We start from the raw sequence: 21378 nt of genomic DNA on the forward strand, positions 1-21378 counted from the left end.
CTTGTTACCAAGTAAGATTTATGCTAATTATTTTTTTAGTAATTACCAATAGTGTCTAGTGCCGTTAAGGACCAAGGTTGGATCAGAGAGCCCCAGAAAATGAACAACAAGTCCCCGCTGACTGCAGTCGATAAACATTTATATTCTAAACATGAACATCACAGTGTCGTTAAAGGGAAGCTGTAGTTGTACATGTATACAATTGGTTATCACTCCTTAAAAAATGAATGACCATGAAAACTTTTGGTTAGAAGCCTATTATTTTACAGCGTCTTTCGATATTATACAGCTTTTGAGAAACATTTTACTTCCAGGTACAATGTGGTTATCTTAGTTATGTATTAAAAAGATGTCATTTTGGGGGTTGAACAAAGAATTGACTAGAGTGGGATTTGAACCAACGACCTCCGGATTAACGTGCCGGAGCTCTACCAACTGAGCTATCTAGCCCTATGTTGGCGGTGTCCCTGTTTTGTCAATATCTTTGTTCGGGGGTGCCAGTCAGAAGCCATACAACCGCTAACTGCCGTGTAAAAAGATATCGTTAATGTTTTATATGGAGCTGGCAAACTGATGTAATTGCCAATTGAGTATGATTAAAGTTTTTTTAATTGAATTGAATTTAATTGAATTGAAGTTGCTAGGCTCACAAATTTGATTCGGAGAAGCGTTACTGGGTAACATTTCTTAGATTGTGGATTCCTATTGAGGCTTATTGTACTGCGTGGATTATTGTACCGCTCCAGATGTCTCACAAAAGCAACCACCTTTTGAAATGAAAGTTAGCTTAAAGCCAGTGGGCACTTTCGGTAAACAGTATTGTCCAAGGCCCACACTTCGTGTATAACAACTTATATATCAAATAACAAACCTCTGAAAGTTTAGGCTCAATCGGTCATCGGAGTCGGGAGAAAATAACGGGAAAACCCACCCTTGTTTGCGCACGTTTCGCCGTGTCACGACATGTGCTTACTATAAATCCGTAATTCTCGATGTCGAGAATTGATAATTGTTTTTATGTTTTCTCAAAAAGTAAAGCATTTCATGGAATAATATTTCAAGAGAAGTCTTTTACCATTACCTTCTGTAAACCCTGTAAGTTATTTGTAAATCTGTGAACTTTTTTTTTTTCTGTTCCGAAAGTGTATTATGGCTTTAAAGGCATTGGTAATTACTCAAAATAGTTTTTAGCATAAAAACTTACTTGGTAACAAGCAATGGAGAGCTGTTGATAAAATAAAACATTGTGAGAAACGGCTCCCTCTGAAGTTATGTTGTTTTTGAGAAAGAAGTATAATTTCTCACTGAAATATTTGAATTGAATTCGAGACATCAGATTTACTGAAATATTTGAATTGAATTCGAGACATCAGATTTACTGAAATATTTGAATTGAATTCGAGACATCAGATTTAGATTTTGAGGTCTCGAAATCAAGCAACTGAAAGCAAACAACTTCGTGTGACAAGTGTATTTTTTCTTTCATTATTATCTTGCAACTTCGAAGACAAATTGAGCTTAAATTTTCACAAGTTTGTTATTTTATGCATATGTTGAGATACACAAAGTGAGAAGACTGGTCTTTGAAAATTACCAAAGGTGTCCAGTGTCTTTAAGCGTTTTGTTGCAAACAAAATAATACAAATCTGCCTGCCACTTCTTATTCTATTACTGGATTGATAACAAATCCAACTGTTGCCATTTTTGTCTGCCAGCAAATTCTAATGCTAGTACCGGATTGATAACAAGTGCTATTTTTGCTATTTTTTTCCGGTCCGCATCTTCTAATGCTAGTTTTGGATTGGACAAAAATCCTGTTTTTGCTATTTTTTTCCCTGCCTGCCACTTCTAATGCTAGTACGTGATGTTAACAAATCCTATGTTTGCTTTTTATTTTCCCTGTCTGCCACTTCTTATGCTTTTGTGAATCGATAACAAATAGGCCTACTATTTTTAACAGATGTTAAATTTTAATAGATGTTAAATTTGCATCGGGGATAAAGAATATTACATTTGGTTTTTACCCATTCACTATTTTTGCTATTTTGTCCTGCCTGCCACTTCTAATGCTATTCTGAATTGATAAAAAATCCTATTTTTGCTATTTTGTCCTGCCTGCCACTTCTAATGCTTCTCTGAATTGATAACAAATCCTATTTTTGCTATTTTCTTCCTGCCTGCCGCTTCAAATGCTTTTCTGAATCGATAACAAATCCTACTGCCACCCCTTTAATCGTTCCCAGGCCCTGACTTAAAATTCCATAATTTTTCCCATTTATTTACCAGAAGGCACATGAACCCCATCCTAACCTTGTAGTTTGATATATTATTTGTCTGTAGCTAGGGGGGTCATGCCAACACATTATACTCCATGACCTTTGACTGAATACGCAAGAGGCATTGACTTTTTTATCCGTATGTCACCCACACGGGCAAAAAAAGCATGTGGGAGGATTAATATTGGGTTGATTGATCGATAAACCAAGGTCTGTATGCTTCGTTTATGAAAGGGCAAGGGCACCAAGGCATTTTCTCTTTGGTAAAGGGCACCCTATGTGGAAATTGTAAATTTCAACAGGAGCATTTCAAGGGAACCAAGGCAACCTGGGGGCATGGAGGCCATCACTTTGATGCCTCCGTGAAAGGGCAAGGGCACCAAGGCATTTCTCCTAAGTAAAGGGCAACCTATGAGGAAATTATACATTTTTACTAGAGAATTCAAAGGGCACCAATGCTACATGTATGACCAGGGGGGCATGGAGGCAATTGCCTTGTTTGCCCCAGCGAAGTATCAGGCCTGATAAACCTGTTTTGGCATCATTGTGTTCTAGTGGTTAGACTGCAGGACTTACAATACGTACGAGCTTGTGGGTTTGAATCCCCCATGACTATAGAATAAGTGTTGTCTTCACTGAATCACAACTTCTTAATACATGTATGTGCAACTCATTATCATAGACGTTAAACCAATGTTTGAATGAGACAGATTGGCTAAATACCCGCTGATGAATTTATTTTCCTACTTTACTAGTTCTTGACGCATTGAATGATCAAATATTTGCTCGTTCAGCTTTGGGTTTATACATTTGCATTATACATGCTTCTGTGACACTGACAGTAGTTTCCTTGAATAAAGTAAACTCAGTAATAACAGAATAACATCCTGAATGCAATATGTGAATAAAGTTTCCAATGCTAAAAATCTGTGCCAAAACTACTGAGGCGACAGTGACATTGTGCATTGTGACTGGATGCTGGGACCTCAAAAACAGATGTGAGAGGGAAACAGTGTTGTGATTTAACATTTTGTTGTCCTCAGAGGATTTACACTTCCTGGAACCCTATGTATTTAAATGTGTTTTATTAAAGAATAAGAACAGGACGTGCGTGAGTCATCCGTCCCAACACTGCTGGTCAACCAAAGAACAAAGTACCAGTCACTTAAATGCACTGAACACATTTGGTGATTTGTCAAAGACCAGTCTTCTCACTTGGTGTATCCCAACATTTATGCATAAAATAACAAGCCTGTGAAAACTTGGGCTCAATTGGTCATCAAAGTTGCGAGAAAATGATGACACAAAAAACACCCTTGTTGGACAAATTTGTGTGCTTTCAAAGATAGAAATAAAAGACTTCTGGCTAAAGTCTTTTAATATTTTAGTGAGAAATTACCCCTTTCTCAAAATCTACGCTACTTCAGAGGGAGCAGTTTTTGTCTCAATGTTTTATACTATCAACAGCACTCCAATGCTCATTACCAAGGCAGTTTTTAAATTCATATTTGTTTTGAGTAATTACCAAACGTGTACCTTCACTTTAAAGGTACAGAGTTTTCAAGCTTCTGGTATGGTACACATACACTGTTTTCAGTTTTTGGAGTTACCCTCAATTTACAAATAAAATGGTTTCTGCTGTTAAAATTTTAGGGGGGGGGGGGGGTGGGGGTAGGACAAAATACTACTTAAAGGCACTGGACACCTTTGTGTAATTGTCAAAGACCAGTATTCTCACTTGGTGTATCCCAACATAAAACAAAAATAACAAATCTGTGAACATTTGGACTCAATTGGTCATTGAATTTGCAAGAGAATATTGAAAGAAAAAACACCCTTGTTGCACAAATTGGTGTGCTTTTAGATGCCCAATAAAAGGCTTTAGGCCTGATGTCTTTTATTTTAACATTTGAGAGACCCAAAACTACGTAACTTCAGAGGGAGCCATTTCTCACAATGTTTTATACTATCAACAGCTCTCCATTTCTTCGTTACCAAGTATAAGTTCTAAATGCTAACAATTATTTTGAGTAAGTACCAATAGTGTCCAGTGCAATTGTTAATCAAAGTTGCAAGAGAATCATGAAAGAAAAAACACCAATGCTGCACAAATTTGTGTGCTTTCAGATGCCTTTAAAAGGCTTCAGACCTGAAGTCTTTTAATATTATTTGAGTCTACTAAACATTACCTCTTTCTCGTAAACTACATTACTTCAGGGAGAGCCGTTTCTCATAATGTTTTATCCTATCAACAGCTCTCCATTGCTAGTTACCAATTAAGTTTTTTATGCTAACAATTATTTTGAGTAATTACGGATAGTGTCCAGTGCCTTTAATGAGACAGCATGCCATTCATATCTTCATTTAATCATAATCAGACATTGGAAAACTATCACAAACTGGATCTTGATGACCTGTACTCCAAAGATTTTCACGTTGCACTTAATGTATGCAAATTTCTTATAGATTAACAGCTGCGAACAGTTTGCATCTTGCAATCAGGGTGACATTGTACAACAATCAGGGAGAGATTGAATATTTAGAATTACATTAAGTACATATTCAACATTACAATAGAAAAGGTTTCCAAAATCAGGGAGAATTTCAATATTGTTTTTTAATCAGGACATGGAGAGATTTCTGAATTTTTCAGAGAACTTTCTGCAGAATCCAGAAAGTTGGCAGCTCTGTGCAGTTCTTCTGGGTCCCCCCGCCCCATATTTTTAGCTACTTATAAAGCTACTTGTACATGTAGCAGTATGCCATTAGCAGACTAACTCAAGTCTAATGATTATTTCTTATCATGCATTACCTTACAACATGGCTTCTCACATAAGTTAATACATGTACATGTTCCAAGAATTTATTCCCAAACCCTTAATCAGACACTGAAGAAAATTCCAGGTACTACATGATTGATAAAAGTAAGCAGGGAATAAAGCCCAACAGACATCCAGGACTGATACAATTTTTGTAAATTTTTTGCCTCTCTTTTACGCCATGGTTTTCTTTGTACATGTTACTCTCTTTCAAAACATAGTTTGTGTCATTTGTTTACAGCATCATTATGAAAATTCATTGCCGCGCTATTCCTGAAACTTCCTTAAGATATTCATTCGTCTGATCAAACAATGCTGCAAAAGCAACTCATGGTATTTCAAATTGGCCTCTATTTTACACCATTTTTACACCCCAAATTGTATTTGTCATCCAGCAACATTATGAAAAATCATTGCCGTGGCAATTCCCTTAACCTCCCTTAAGAAATTCATTCCTTGGATCAGAGAACACTGCAAAAGGGAAATTCTCAACGACAGCTCATTGTAATGCCAGCGTTACAATATTCAGACATTGCACAACTGGTTTGACCTTTGACATTCTGTGTCACCAGTGACCCTTATGGTCAGAAAGATAAGGAGGGTGCTGTAAATTACTTAATACACAAAAGCCAGGGAATTGTAGAAGTGTGTTTATAAACCTGACCTCCCCCCCCCCCCCTCCACCCCCAAATGAATTCAGACAGACACAGCTCAAGGCTTCATTCAATTCAATAGTCTGGACACAAAAGGTCAATTGCAACAGCAAAGCCACAACACTATTGATATAAGGTGTGTTTTTTTTTTACCCAATCCATAAATTCGGAGAAAATGTTTCTTTCAACAGTCTATAAAACTGTGGGATAATTTGTCTTATTCTCAGCTCAACCAGGAAGTGTCTAGGATAACATTTTTTTGACGTATTAATGCTTTGGGGATTACATGAGAACAGGCCTGGAATTCCATCTTTGAAAGGGCAAGGCCTTTTTTTTTTGCTTTTTTTTTTGCAAAAGGGAACTTCCGTCCTTTTTTTTTGCTTTTTTTTTGCAAAAGGGAACTTCCGTTGGAAAATCTTAAAGTCTATGGGAATATTTTGAAGGGGCACCAAGCCCAAGACAAGGGCAACGGAGGATTTATTTGCAAAGAAGTTTCAGCTACTTTTTTTTTCATCAGGCAGACATAAAAAGGTCTAAATTCACATGAAAGTCTGATGTTCACATCCCTAGGGTGGATTTCACACAGGTAGGACTAGTCTTATCTCAAGTAAGGAAGAGTTACACGTCCTTAAAGGCAGTGGACACTATTGGTAATTACTCAAAATAATTATTAGCATAAAACCTTCCTTGGTGAAGAGTAATAGGGAGAGGTTGATGGTATAAAACATTGTGAGAAACGGCTCCCTCTGAAGTGCCATAGTTTTCGAGAAAGAAGTAATTTTCCACGAATTTAATTTCGAGACCTCAGATTTAGAACTTGAGGTCTCGAAATCAACCATCTAAACGCACACAACTTTGTGTGACAAGGGTGTTTTCTTCTTTAATTATCATCTCATGATGACCGATTGAGCTCAAATGTTCACAGGTTACTTATTTTTTGCATATGTTGAGATACACCAAGTGAGAAGACTGATGTTTGACAATTACCAATAGTGTCCACTGCCTTTAAGACTAGCCATACATTTCAAATCTGGTAAACAATCTCATCTGAAATTCTCTAAAGCTGTGTTTGCATTTTTGTAAAAGTATCACAAATATTCTGTAGATTGACAAATTTAAATCCAATGGGGATGCATGGTAAACTGCCCTCTTTGACAACTTTCGCAACTGTGATGTAAAACTCACAAGCAAAAGAAGTCGCGGAAAACTTCCATGCAGCCTTGGTAACATAACACGGCTGCTAAAAAGTACAATGGGAACAGCTCCGCGCTGTAAACCTACCGCGACCACATACGTCCAAGTGCGAACGCAAGGTAGATTTCCACCAAAGCCAGTCACGGTAACTTTCCGCGGGGCAGCGGAAGAAAAAGTCCAATGGGAATAAGGCTTAAGTTTAAAAAAATTTGAAAACTCACCTTAAACGAACTATGTACAAGGGTTTCATCTAGGTCGATGACTATACAGTTTTTGTGGGCGTCGATGTGTCGTAACGGTGGCAACAGGTACTTGTGAGTGGTCTGCAAAGAGAAAAGAAGGGTTACCATGGAAGAAGAGTAAAGTAACAGGAAAGTAACTATTGCTTAATACAACTGTTGCTCAAGAGGGCGCTGCACCCTGGCGAACACCCAGTCTTTTCCGTCTGTGAAATTTTTTGTTTTCTTTTCATTTGTTATCGTTGTGCGAAATGTTTGCCGTTTTGGTAATGGTGGTTTAACGCTTTGCGATACTGCTACCTACTCTTGATTGTATTATTTCGATTATTTTTAGGTCTGTTTTTGGGGGGAAAATATTTTCATGTTTACATGATGAATAAATAAATCTCATCTAATCTAATCTACTCATCTAATCTAATCTAATCTAATAAGGGGAAAAATGTGTCGTCACAGCAAATTTTAAATAAATCATTTTCTTTGGTGATTCCACTCATTAAATTCTCGGACCTACATGTACTCTAGAGTGCACTTTATAACAATAAAGCTGTGAGTGTGTGAAATACATGTAAATTCCGCAACCAAACGCAGTAAGAGGTGCACACATGTTCTGTATAAGATGCACTCTTTGTTTGTAGTAAGCCCTTTCTATAAAAACCTCAGCACAAAAAATATCATTATGTAAGCATTGTCTTAATGTGTAGTTTGTTGGATCTGAAATCCTTTGTACGCTGAAATGTTTGAAGGAATTTTAAAGGCAGTGTATACTATTGGTAGTTACTCAAAATAATTGTTAGCATAAACCCTTGCTTGGGAATGAGTAATGAAAAGAGGTTGGTAGTTTAAAACATTGTGACAAACGGCTCCCTCTGAAGAGGGATAGTTTTCGAGAAAGAAGTAATTTTCCACGAATTTGATTTTGAGACCTCAGATTTAGAATTTGAGGTCTTGAAATCAAGCATCTGAAAGCACACAACTTCGTGTGACACAGGTGTTTTTTCTTTCATTACTATCTCGCAACTTTGATTACCAATTGAGCTCAAACTTTCACAGGTTTATTATTTTATGCATATGTTGAGATACAGCAAGTGAAAAGACTGGTCTTTGACACTTACCAATAGTGTCCAGTGTCTTTAAATTTGGCCAAAGCACACTCAATAGAAATGAGGTCCACTGAATGTTTTCTACTTGTTATTTGTCTGGGTTTTAAAGCCATTGGACCCTTTCGGTTCAGATAAAAAAATAAAAGCTCACAGATTTACAAATAACTTACAGGGTTTACAGAAGGCAATGGTGAAAGACTTCTCTTGAAATATTATTCCATGAAATGCTCTTACTTTTTGAGAAAACAGCAAAACAATATAAATTCTCGTTAACGAGAATTACGGATTTATTTTAAACACATGTCATGACACGGCGAAACGTGCGAAAAAAAGGGTGTTTTTTTCCGTTGTTTTCTCCCGACTCCGATGACCGATTGAGCCTAAATTTTCACAGGTTTGTTATTTGATATAGAAGTTGTGGTACACACAGTGTGGGCCTTGGACAACACTGTTTACCAAAAGGGTCCAATGGCTTTAAAAGCAATCTGGAGCATTGATATTATCTTGCCAATTTTTGTGAATTTCATCTGAAGTTATACAAAAATAATTTGTCTTCTTTGTATTGGCTGTCGGTGCAAGTACATGTATGTATACAGTACAATGTACAGTACAACTACTGTACTGTACATAGTACCTGTACGGTATACATGTTTTGAATATTAATAACTAATAATAATTAGGTTATGAACTAAGGCGCCAAATCTGTCAACTGAAACTTGGTATTTAAAAATACTAAAAATACCCACGTTGTTATAATAATTATAATAGTACCATCATATTACACTGAAAAAAACTAAGGTCAAAACAGGGCCATACCAAAAACATTTACACATTTTTTGACTGGATTTAAAAACCCTGAACAATAATCTCTTATCAACATGTGCGGGTAGTCCTGGTACTGTAGCAAAAGCTCACGGATAATAACTAGGCCAAGAAAAATAAATAACATGTTGCTCGTCCAGACTTTTTGAAAAGTTGGAGAGAGAGGTCTTTGTTATTTGTTGTTTTCAATTTTTTTGTAATTTTTTTCAAGAAGGCATCCATCTACATGTAAGATGGCCGCCATATCGTATTTGAAGATGGTTTTATGGTTTTACGGCATGTCCTCAAATTCAGTTTAAAGTCGACACGTTCTGTGTCCATTTCGATACAAGTTTGTATTCTTTCCAAGAGTCCCTGCTTTTGCTCCAAAATTATTCTGTGTGTGTGGCATCGCGCCCTGGTGCAAAGATCTATGGCAAAATGTTTCAAAGAAAATTGTGATTTTCTCAAGATCTTTGTGTTGGGGAAATAGTAATGTCTTAGGCCTACATGAAAGAAAGATGATGAAGTTGCTCAATAAAAATTAAGGATACATTTGAAATAGCTTCTTTTTTCGGAGCGGGCGAGGACGAGCAACATGTTATTTATTTTTCTTGGCCTTATTGCAGTTTTTGCAATAACAAACATCTGATGCATTAAAGGGGCCCTGTCGTATAGCAGGTCTATAGCTGTAAAAAGAATGATGATCTCGAACCCGTCACTGCACGCGAACATGCGATTGAAATATCACAAAGGGCGCCACCGTTACTATATTGTGATGTGACGGCTAGTGCAAGCAAGTGTGCAGTAACTAGGTTAGAGTTCATCAATGTACAACCAGTACGGCTGCCATTGATGCCATGATCCTGATGGCCGTCCTCCATTCCAACAGAGCCATCCAGACAATACACACTTTCAAAAAGAAACCTGAAGACCCATCTTTTATCATAAACATTTCAGTAACATTCAATAGACATTGGAATTGCACCGCTGGAGGACAACCAAGAGGGAAATTTTGTTTTATTGTAGCAACAAGAAATCAACCTAGGTGAAAATTTCATCAGGTCATATTTTCTCTTCTAGTTTTGTGCACGCAAACAACGTATATAGCATGTTTTTTTGATTGCTGCCCAATCGGAATAGGCAGTGATGTCTGGTCCTGAAATGCAGCGAATATCTAGCTAGGTAACAGTCAGGAGTATGTTAATTGGCTTGGATAATTTTCAAAGATTTTTACTTTCTCCATCGATCTTGAGTTTCATCTTTGAAAAGGCAAGGCCATTTACATTTTGAAGGGACACCAAGGCCAAGACCAAGACCAGGGCAACAGAGGCTGGCTTTCAAGGCCTGCCTGTTATTCCAGGCCTGGAACAGCACACTGTACCTTAGTAGTCATATTGATATTAATCGTTCCCCCCCCCCCCCCCCCCCCCCCCCGAGGATTAATACTATCCTAGCCTAATACCTAACAACCAAACTATCCTATTGCTTTAAAATCCATGTTCTTAAAAGCACATTTGATGCATCTGTACTTGGTACAATACACAAAAGTTCATAGAGGTGTGTTTCAAATTGCCAACTTTTTATCTGATGTTTAAATCACATGCTCATGAGCTCAGATTCAAACTATTCCCGACCCATAACAAACAGTAAATCAAAACTTGAATGCACTATGTACTCTGAACGTGCAGCACTTGTTTAAATACTAGTATTGGCCGACTAAGTGTGTGTAATGTACACTGCCCATGTACATACATGTATGTTCCTTGTTTGCACATGTAAATTATGTAAGCTGGCGTTAAACCTACATTGTTTAGTTCATATCCAAACACACACTTCAAAACAAATTTGGTGTACGTATTAAAGGTGTAGTTCCTTTAGGACAGGGATCTATATTTAAATTACTTCCTTAGAAGGTAAAATAGAAATTTGACTACAACTGCACGACTGTGTTAGAACTTGATATTGCAATGCTATAAATGTATCACAGTGTAAATCAACCAGTGAGTAAATGGTGTAAAACTGGCACAATATTCTCTTGGTTTAATTAGAAACTATTTGTGCCATCTCGATTTACTCACGATTTGTTGAACAAACTTCCTAATAGACCCTTCCCATGAAATATGTAAATTGCACATAGCGCGTGCGCACTAACGTTTTGGTTGGCAAAATGAGGGAAAATCGCGCTGTTTTGCACACGGCTAATGGGTGCGTGTCGCAGACGCGATTGCGCGTCTGTTTAGTGCACAACTCTATGGCGTTTGCCAACCAACAGGGTCTGTACGCATGCGTGAATGTGATTAGCATATTTCATGGGAAGGGTCCATTGAGGGAGGGTTAAAGACAGTGGACACTATTGGTAATTACTCAAAATAATTATTAGCAAAAAACCTTGGTGACGAGTAATGGGAAGAGGTTGATAGTATAAAACATTGTGAGAAACGGCTCCTCTGAAGTGACATAGTTTTTGAGAAAAAAAAGTTATTTTTCATATTTTTCACAAATTTGATTTTGAGACCTTATTTTTAGAATTTGAGGTCTCAAAATCAACCATCTAAAAGCACACAACTTCGTGTGACAAGGGTGTTTTTTCTTTCATTATTATCTCGCAACTTCAACGACCAATTGAGCTCAAATTTTCACAGGTTTGTTATTTTATGCATATGTTGAGATACAAGTGAAGTGACTGGTCTTTGATTGTTATCTTTGACCATTACCAATAGTGTCCAATGTCTTTAAGAGCAAGATAGCAGTAGTGTTTCTTTTTAAAAGGAACTACTCCTAAACAATATTTTTAAACTGTTGTCTTTTAACTTGTTTTATAGTGGTCTCAAAATCAAATTCGTGGAAAATTACTTCTTTCTCGAAAACTACATCACTTCAGAGGGAGCCCTTTCTCACAATGTTTTATACTATCAACAGCTATCAAAATCAAGCATCTGAAAGCACACAACTTCGTGTGACAAGGGTGTTTTTTTCTTTCATAGTTATCTTGCAACTCCGACGACCAATTGAGCTCAAACTTTCACAGGTTTGTTATTTTATGCATATGTTGAGATCACCAAGTGAGAAGACTGGTCTTTGACAATTACCAATAGTGTCCACTGTCTGTAACAGTCACGGTCAACCAGCCAAAATTACATTAAGTTTAAGTTTTTGTGCCTGGTGTCCCACTCAATTTTTGCTTAGCCAAGCAATTTGTCAAGCAGTACTTTCTGAAATTGGGCCCTGGTAAAAGAATGCACCCTGCAACAGTCCGCCTATGGTTAGCCGTTTCAGCAGTCAAAACAAATCTAAAAAATTCTGAATTTTTCACCACTCGCATGCCACTTAAAACTCGCACTGCATAGTCCACATAGGAATCCGATTCATAAAACTGTCGTAACCAATGAAGTATGGGTTGAATTGGCCCTTGGATTAACCACTGGCCAATGACCGAAATGGTTAATGGTTACGACCGCCAAAACGCAACCCCTAGATTTCACCACGGGTGACGGTGTTGAGTGTGGAATTTGATTGATACGTATGAGGGTTTGCATGTTTATTTTTAATGAACTGGGGAAAACGTGATAATGTGGGCTTTTACATGTATACGGGTATTTGGGAAGCTGTGAAACCATTGTGTACGTGTATGGTGCTTTAACTCCTTTGTTATGGTGATTATGAATCAAGAAAATGACAACACTATAAACAGGGTGATGATTTTAAGTGATGTGAAAGTGCATTGTGCAAGATTGTTATTTGTTAAAACACACACTACTCTTCCCTCACTCAAGGGAAGATAAATGCTGGCTGTTTGGTCGAACCCATTATACTAAAGAGAGAAAAAATCACTTCATAAATGTTTCTGACCGGCGCCTTTGAATGGTTCTATTCCAGATACTGTGCTAAAATTTGGTTTCTAATTCTTTAAAAATCACAACCCCCCCCCCCCTACATAAAAAAAAATAAGTGTCATCAGCTTAGTGTTTATAATTGTTCAAACAAATGAGAAAATAGAATTAGCTGTTGCTAACCGCTTACCAACCAAAATGACCTACATATTGGTATCGATGCACAAATGGTTATTTACTTCCTTTTGTGTGTGTGTTTCTTTTTCTTCTTCATATAATATACACTGTCAAAACAAATTGTTCTTGATGAGGTTGACATGCTCTTTCTTTCCGTATTTTTTTTTTTCCTTTTACCCAAGTTTTTTTTTTATCTCTTTATAGCGCTGAGTGACAAGAACACAAAAGCAAATCCATCTTTGCGCATCAAGTAAAATTACATTGAGTAAATGAATCCCTCGTGAAATTAGCAAGCAAATCCCGAACAGTATCTGATTCTACACTCAAAACATGGCCATGCTTGGTCTCATCCCATGTTAACCTTATGTTGATTTCCTGCTGACTGCATGAGTCCAATTTTAAAGGGCTATTTTTACCAGCTTTAAAACTAGGTACCTACAGAACATGTACATGTAGATCATGGGGACACTTAAAGGCAATGGACACATCTTTGGTAGGCCAAATTGTCAAAGACCAGTATTCTCACTTGGTGTATCCCAACATTTATGCATAAAATAACAAATCGATGAAAATTTTGACTCAATTGGTCATCGGATGCGCAAGAGGATATTGAAAGAAGAAAAACCTTTGTTACTCCAATTTGTGTGCTTCCAGATGCCTAATTAAAGGCTTTAGGTCTGTCTTTTAATTTAATATTTGAGAGACCCAAAACTATGTCACTTCAGAGGGAGCCATTTCTCACAATGTTTTATACTATCAACAGCTCTCCATTGTTCATTACCAAGTAAGTTCTTACGCTAAAAATTATTTTGAGTATTTACCAATAGTGTCCAGTGCCTTTAAAGACTGATCATTTTGTAATATTTCCCCCCACCCCCCCCCCCCCCACTTCTTGCAAACAGCCAGCACTAGATTTTTATGAAAAAATATAATACATGTGACCACCTACCGGACAGGGGACATAGCTTGATGCAGGCTCATGCAGCTGAAATAGAGCAAATGTATACAAAGTGAAGGAGTCAAGCACAGCGAACTGACACGGAATTAGCGACAAGAATGGGACATACATTACAACACACACAGACAGTATACACACGCACTCACATTCACATGTACTGATGGGAGGTGCAATGAATTTCCGAGTCACAGGCAACACAGAATGCTGTGAAAATTGGAACATCAAAAGCTGTCGGGTGGAAGGGGGGGGGGGGGGGAGCTGGGGGAGGCGGGGGTGTGTACTAGTAGGAGACTTTGATGGAGCGGTAGCATCAAAAGCACATTATTTTTCTGGGACGGCTGCTGCTCAAGTTAAGTGCGGGGAAAAGGTTACAATTTGCCAGAATTCAATTTGAGTTCCTCTCGGACATTCTTGGACATGATGCTCTGATACTACACTGAGGTATCGAAGGTGATTGCCTCCATGCCCCCTCATTGGGTGCCCTTTACCAAGGAGAAAATGCCTTGGTGCCCTTGCTCTTTCAAAACGATGCATACAGGAGTATGCTGAACTGTTTCACTGGGGCTTTCAGGAAGATCATTAACATTTTGAACAAGATTTTCTCAAATTTTAAAAAGATATCACAAAAAGGGTTCGTCTTTAAATATATTCGCAAATTCATTCATTATGCAGATGTGTACAATAGGACCGATCGGTGCAAACATAAAGCACTGCCCATACATAATACAACAGGTCTAAAAGTCAATAAATAAATTTGATGTTTGAGCTTTTAATGCATCGACAAATGGCAGTTCAGTACTCACTCTGCATTAATGTTTGACATAAATATCATCATACCTAAACACAATCAGCAAAAGTACGCTCAACTCTTTGGTGAATTTATTTCGGCCATTTCTTTTTGTACCAACTTGGTAAAGACATTTGCAAAAAAAAAAATACACCAGTTGGGCAGTAAAAGGTGTTGGTCTCGCAAATGATTAATTTGAGATAAAAAAAGGCAAAATAATCTTGAAAATGAAAAACAGGATTTTTTTTTTTTTTTTTACCGCCATTATAGACCTTAACTTTTAAGTTTGACCGTTTGAGTATATTATGATTTAAAAAAAAAACTACTGTGCAGTCTAGGGCATTCTAAATGGTTTTATCATTATGTTTGTTTTTGTTTTATTTGGTGCAACGTATCGGCCTAATTATGCTTGATCAACTCTGCGCTGCTATGGAAAATAACAATTATGCAGCTTCTTCGTAAACTTGGTTAGTTAACACTTTGCGACACGGCTTCAGCGGAATAGGCCCTTGTGCTCAGTATGCAGCAGCTGCCACAAATCTGGGTGATAACGGTAGTTTACCATGCATGGTTTGGGTGAATGAATTGCAGTAACATGTACATGTTGTAGAATAATGAAGAGTTAATACATCATGGTATACATACATGTACATGCAAATAAAAACAAAAAAATGGTCTTGACTGGGAAGGAATTCTACATAACTTGGAATCTTATCTTTAAGGAGACAGAACGCCCACTTATGTTCATATCTGTTCAATGACAGATAAGATTTAAACCGAACATGAAGAAGTAAAACAATAATCAAACTAGAGTCAATGCAAACAGACCAAACAAATGGCAAGGCCTATCTGTGTTCAGTTCTTGAAACTTGTTCTTGAAGGGGCACAGCAATTTTTCTCTGGCAGAAGATGGGCTTACTTCTATGAGGACAATTTTAATTTGAAATTGGAACATTGCGAAGGGAACCATCGCAAAAAACACAGGGCACCCTGAAAATTGGTGTGGACGCCATGGGTTATTTTCCAGGAATGGGGGTTTATGCATGGGAAAAAAAAAGAAAAAAAAACAGCTGCCCTAGTCAAGCAATTCTTGGATTGACTTTTGAAAATAGTGTAAGTATTTGACTGTTGCTGCAGGCTAATCATTCAAACACACAGCTTCAAAATGGCTTCCAAAGCACAATTCAAACAGCTTAAGTAACATTTTTCAAACCTAGAGCAAGTTCAAGTGCACACCGTGGTTAACTTAAGGTTGAATATTTTGACTTAAACCCAGGCTAGCCTACCATTGGTTGACTAGTGTGGTCGACCATTTGGAACCAGCCTAATGACCATGGTTTCTGGTCCCAATAGCCTGTTCCATGCTAACATGTGTAAAGTGTAAAGGGGAACCAGTGAGTGTTGAACACCGTTGTACCTACATGTATGGTTGACTAGACTTCCATACAAGTCGTTTCGAGTGAGTGCATTACTGCGCATGTATGTTGCTGGTCAGTAGTCGACTAAACTTGCGCACTCGAACTTGCTCCAAGGTGTACCCAAAAAACAAGGTCTTGGAAGCCCCCAAAATGGAACCTTGCAACTCCTACCCTTACCTTTTGTCCATTTTCCTCAGGAGGTGCAACTGGGGTGGGCGGCGTTCGACTCGTTGATCCGAAACAGCAGAAGAATGAACTTAGTACATGTAAGCTTCTACTTCTAGGTTTCCTCGCTGTTGTTTGTGCTGGGGAGGGAAAATAAAGGATAACATAAAGTCATGAAAACTTTGACAAAGCATTTAATTATCGAACCAAATCTTCAGCAAACTTTCTCATCATCAGAAGGTTAGCATGCCTTTTTGTGTGCTAACCGTTAACAGTGCTATAAAAATGGAAACTCTGGAAGTAAGCACAAAATCAGCCCTTTTTAAAGCATTTCTATGAAATTGGGCCAAGTTCAGTTAACTGGACACTATTGGTAATTACTCAAAATAATTGTTAGCATAAAAACTTACTTGGTAACGAGCAATGGAGAGCTGTTGATAGTATAAAACATTGTGAGAAACAGCTCCCTTTGTAAGTATACAGAGTGATTGGGAAAAAAAGTAATTTCTCACTAAAATATTTGAATTGAATTTGATCCTTCAAGCTTAGGTCTCAAGTTCAAGCATCTGAAAGCATGCAACTTGTGCGACAAGGGCGTTTTTTCTTCCATTACTCTCTAGCAACTTTGACGACCGATTAAGTTCATATTTTCACAGATTTGTTATAATACACCAAGTGAGAAGACTGGTCATTGACAATTACCGAAGGTGTCTTTAAACTTATTCGAGATAAATCCCATTTTCAACCCCCAGCTCAACCCAACCCCTTAGAATCATCAAGGAAAGACCTAGCTCCCCCATAAAAAAATGTTAATTACAATATCATATGTACCTCATTCATTATCATATCAACATATCTGCAGTCAACTGATAAAGTACTCAAGCATGACCAGCACATAAAAAAAACACTGTGTCACCATAGAGAAAGGAAACAAGTTTTCATGATGCTAATACTAACACTAATCCAAAGTTGCTATATGCATCATGTACACACAAAGAGCCAACTTTTATCAGGTCTCTGCACACTCCTTTGAGTGTACATGTACAACATGCAAGGACATGTACTGTTAGCTGCCAGTTGTTATGACATTATTGGGGACAGTCTTTTGTAAAAGTCCTTGCGCTATCATCGCCAGTTCAAATTCCACATTGTAGTGTACAATGACTGCAACCATGAAGCCCCATGTATAACAAATAGAATGAAGCTTATGACAATAGTGGCATGGTCACCTTGTAGTTTATAACTGCCTATTATTAATGTGGGCTATGGGCTTACCAACCACAAACCACAGGAATTGTACACATTATAGGTCTACCACTCAACAGGTATGTGAACGCAACAATAATCAAGTACCCCTGCCCAGCCATGCCAAGGCAACCAGCCAAGGCTGTTAATGTAATTGTGTTCAACCAGTACACAAGTTCCATGGTTCCCACTGGTACTACATATGGTGAATACTGTCCAGCAAGTTGTTGACATCAAACAAAAATTCTGTATTTTGGACAATTATTCTGTGTTTGTCAGACTCAGAAGTTAAACACATTAGAATCTACGCGAACCCCTCGTTGAGATGTGCTCTGCATATTTTGTATTGATTTACATATTAATAAAGCCTGTGCCGGCTACACAGTTAAACGCCTGATCATCCGATTAGGCCTACATAGTTACATTTGTATGGTTCGGATAACCCTACAAAAAGTCACCATAAAGGCCATGAAGTGCAGACAGCATAATTTTACAGTATTTAATGCAACATTTGTTTACCTCTTGATTTCGTTATGCTTGCTATGTTTTTTCATGGAACGATCGCTCAAAGTCAAAATGCTGTAATGAAGAAGTTTTTGAAACTATAAATTGTTTCTGAAATGGACGATTAAAACGGCTTACAAAAATACACCTAAATGCCAGGCTTACTTTATATGCAATGAACCAGCCCTTAGCTAAGCCAAACGCTTGGTGAGACCCAAAAATATCTTGTTCTATGTGTTGATATATGTATTTTTAAAAGGTGGATATTTTTTCTACTGAAAACAACAGTAATCTGTGGAGCATCATTAAAGCATGTGATAACAATCCTTCCTTCACCCAGTGGTTCACACAACTGCTACATGTTTACCAAGAAAAAACAATGGGCACAATCCTTGATCAGAAGATCTCACCAACAAATGCCTTTTCTGTATATTTGAATAGGCTTGGAATGATGCATTCACAGAATTGCATAAGCCCCGCTCTATACCTTTAAAGGGGCTGTCTTGTCATGATTAAAGCAGGCCTGTGGCTGTATAACGTAAAACAACAATAAAATAACAGCGCGCGGGCTCTCCGTAGATCAGGGATGTGATAGGCTGTTGACTATGAGCACAAAGCGTGAAAGCTTGCGAGCGCAAAGCATGACAGCTTGCGAGTGCGCAACCTTCTGAGTGCGAAGCCCGCTCAACATACATTTATCTTTGGTTTTGAAAGCCCTACTCTGCAATCTTATTTATAAAAATATATAAATAAATAAATAATAATTATTTTCTTATTTTGTGGGGGGGGGGAGGTGATGGTAAAAAAAAACGGATTTTCGGTTAAAAATGTAGAAGTCACATGATCCCTGATAGGTGATACCGAGTGAGGTGTGCACGTGTGCAGTAACTGGATGAGAATTAATAATTCCATGTACAGCCAAAGGAATGCTTTGACCATGACGACATAGCCCCTTTAATTCTTGTTTACCCACTGTGCCAGCAAGCCACAGCTGCGCCACAGTTGATACTTTTTGTGTGTGTGGTCCCCAATGTCATCAATCACTGGAAAATACGTTCAGATTCAACGAACTATACTGGAAGATTTACACTTGAGCAAAATTATTTTAGCTTTAAAGACAGTGGACACTACTGGTAATTCAGTCTTCTCACTTGGTGTATCTCAACAAATGCATAAAATAACAAACCTGTGAAAATTTGAGCTTGATTGGTCATCGGAGTTGCGAGATAACTATGAAAGACAAAAACACCCTTGTCACATGAAGTTGTGTGCGTTTAGATGGTTGATTTCGAAACCTCAAATTCTAAACTTGAGGTCTCAAAATCAAATTCGTGGAAAACTACTTCTTCCTCAAAAAACTACTCCACTTCAGAGGCAGCCGTTTCTCACAATGTTTTATACTACAACCTCTCCCCATTACTCGCTACCAAGTAAGGTTTTATGCTAATAATTATTTTGAGTAATTACCAATAGTGTCCACTGCCTTTAACACACAAAAAAATGAAGCTTCTGAGTTAGACACAACTGACTGAGGAACCTTTTCCTTTTAAAGGTACATTTCCATGAACAGGGTCATCGTTAGTTGTTTGTCAACGTAATGCTTATTTAATATTTATAGGCAAAATTGGGAAGAAACATAATAAAAATCACATGTGAAAGTTTCAGTTGAATACATTCCCAACTTGCTATGCAAAAAAAACCTGTCACAATATTTTTACATAAATGTTGAATCATCCATGTATAGCAAGGTGACTCTCGACAGCAGGTACCAAATGCATCTCTTTACACAGCATTTTACCCAGAAATCTGAGAAACAAACGATTTATAAATGAATCGTTTCAGATTCAAAAGTTTTATCAAAGGGGCAATCAATGGGGCATTTCAGACAAAATAATTTCTCAGGATGGTTGTTATCCTCTACCACTATCATATTTTCAAAGCTTTTAGTTCAGAAATTATACAATTTGTTTTTACGGGGTCATTACCACATGTTGACCCTACCTTCAATAAAGCCACTCCTCCTACTAAATTTCCCCAAGGGCCTCTTCTTGGCGCCCCCAGGGCCTCTTCTTGACGCCCCCAAAACATCAAACCCAAACCATCGCCCAAACCAAGTCTTCTTCTCCTGATCAAAGCTCTTCCCCCAACAACTTTCTGAATAGAAATGTCTCACTAAAACTATTGACACAATAACAATAACAGCATTGCTGGAAAATACCACAATACCATTGGGATTCATTTAGTACTACAGCCTGGTCCACATTTTGTGGGACAGAAAGTCACCCAGGCCTAACGCTGTCAATATGTGGTGGAGTATTTTACATGTACATGTACTTCTGTGGTTTTCTGTTCCTGCTTTGTTATTTCCTACAAAATCTGGTTAAGAAGCTGATGAACAAAATAAACTTGTTTGTCGTACTCCATGTTGGAGGATTACATGTGGTATTTCTCATATACATGCACCCACATTATGTGCAAGCATTTTTCTACCCAGCCCAGATTATTATTTGTAAAACTCTAAATTAATTTTCAGTTAAGTTTATTTGCATTGTTGTTTGTTTGATGTTTTCTTCTCACACTAAGAACCACCCTGCTTAAAATTAACTGACAAATTGGGGAGTAAAAAATAACAGAAATTGTATTTCAACTTGGGTATCATTTCATGCAGCCATACTTTGAATAGTACATTCTTAATGAATTGGACGAGCAAACCTCTGAAGAGTTTGTCTCAATCAGACAGGAAGTGTTGTTCATAAACTGACACAGGTGAAAATGCATCAAAAGTTGCACTCATAAAACAAACATCCTGGAATGTGTTATTTAATTTGATTTTAACAATACAAATTGTTATCACCTGTTATTTAATTAGTTGTAGTACTTTTAAGTAACCTTATTTTCAAGTGTCTACTAATAGGGCTTAAACACACATTAATTTTTTTTTTCAAAAATGTTTCATAATACTTAATTCATAAAGTCTTTATAAACAAGTTGTTTAATTAGGTAATTTATTTTGAATGTGCTCACTCAATCTTTGTTTTAAAATAAAGGTTAAAAATGTCTGTAGTTTTTTAACCCAAAAGAAGGAACACTTGACAGTGGTCGTACTAGGATTAAGTAATTTATAACAGTAACATTCAAAAATACCACAAACAAAATTATACTATTGCATGGCCAAAAAAAACAACCATCAGGAAAACTATAGGCTACTG

General features: G+C 37.4%; 1 protein-coding gene across 3 annotated transcripts in view; it reads right to left on the bottom strand.

Annotated features, from left to right (window-relative positions):
* The window catches only part of LOC139939361 (CTD small phosphatase-like protein), a 46501-nt gene that overhangs the window by 21598 nt on the left and 3525 nt on the right, over nt 1–21378 (bottom strand). For 2 of the 3 annotated variants that reach the window (XR_011786289.1, XM_071935174.1), the window contains exons 2-4: nt 16433–16560; nt 14042–14077; nt 7164–7265 (exon numbers count right to left, since the gene is read on the bottom strand). Coding sequence is in view for 2 of the 3 variants with exons in the window: in XM_071935174.1 (XP_071791275.1) it covers nt 7164–7265; nt 14042–14077; nt 16433–16560 (266 nt within the window). In the remaining variant the exon portion in view is untranslated. The remainder of the gene's footprint in view (nt 1–7163; nt 7266–14041; nt 14078–16432; nt 16561–21378) is intronic. The other variant, XM_071935175.1, reaches the window with a different exon arrangement.

Source organism: Asterias amurensis, chromosome 7 (assembly GCF_032118995.1).
Source record: "Asterias amurensis chromosome 7, ASM3211899v1".
Taxonomy (NCBI): Eukaryota; Metazoa; Echinodermata; class Asteroidea; order Forcipulatida; family Asteriidae; genus Asterias; species Asterias amurensis.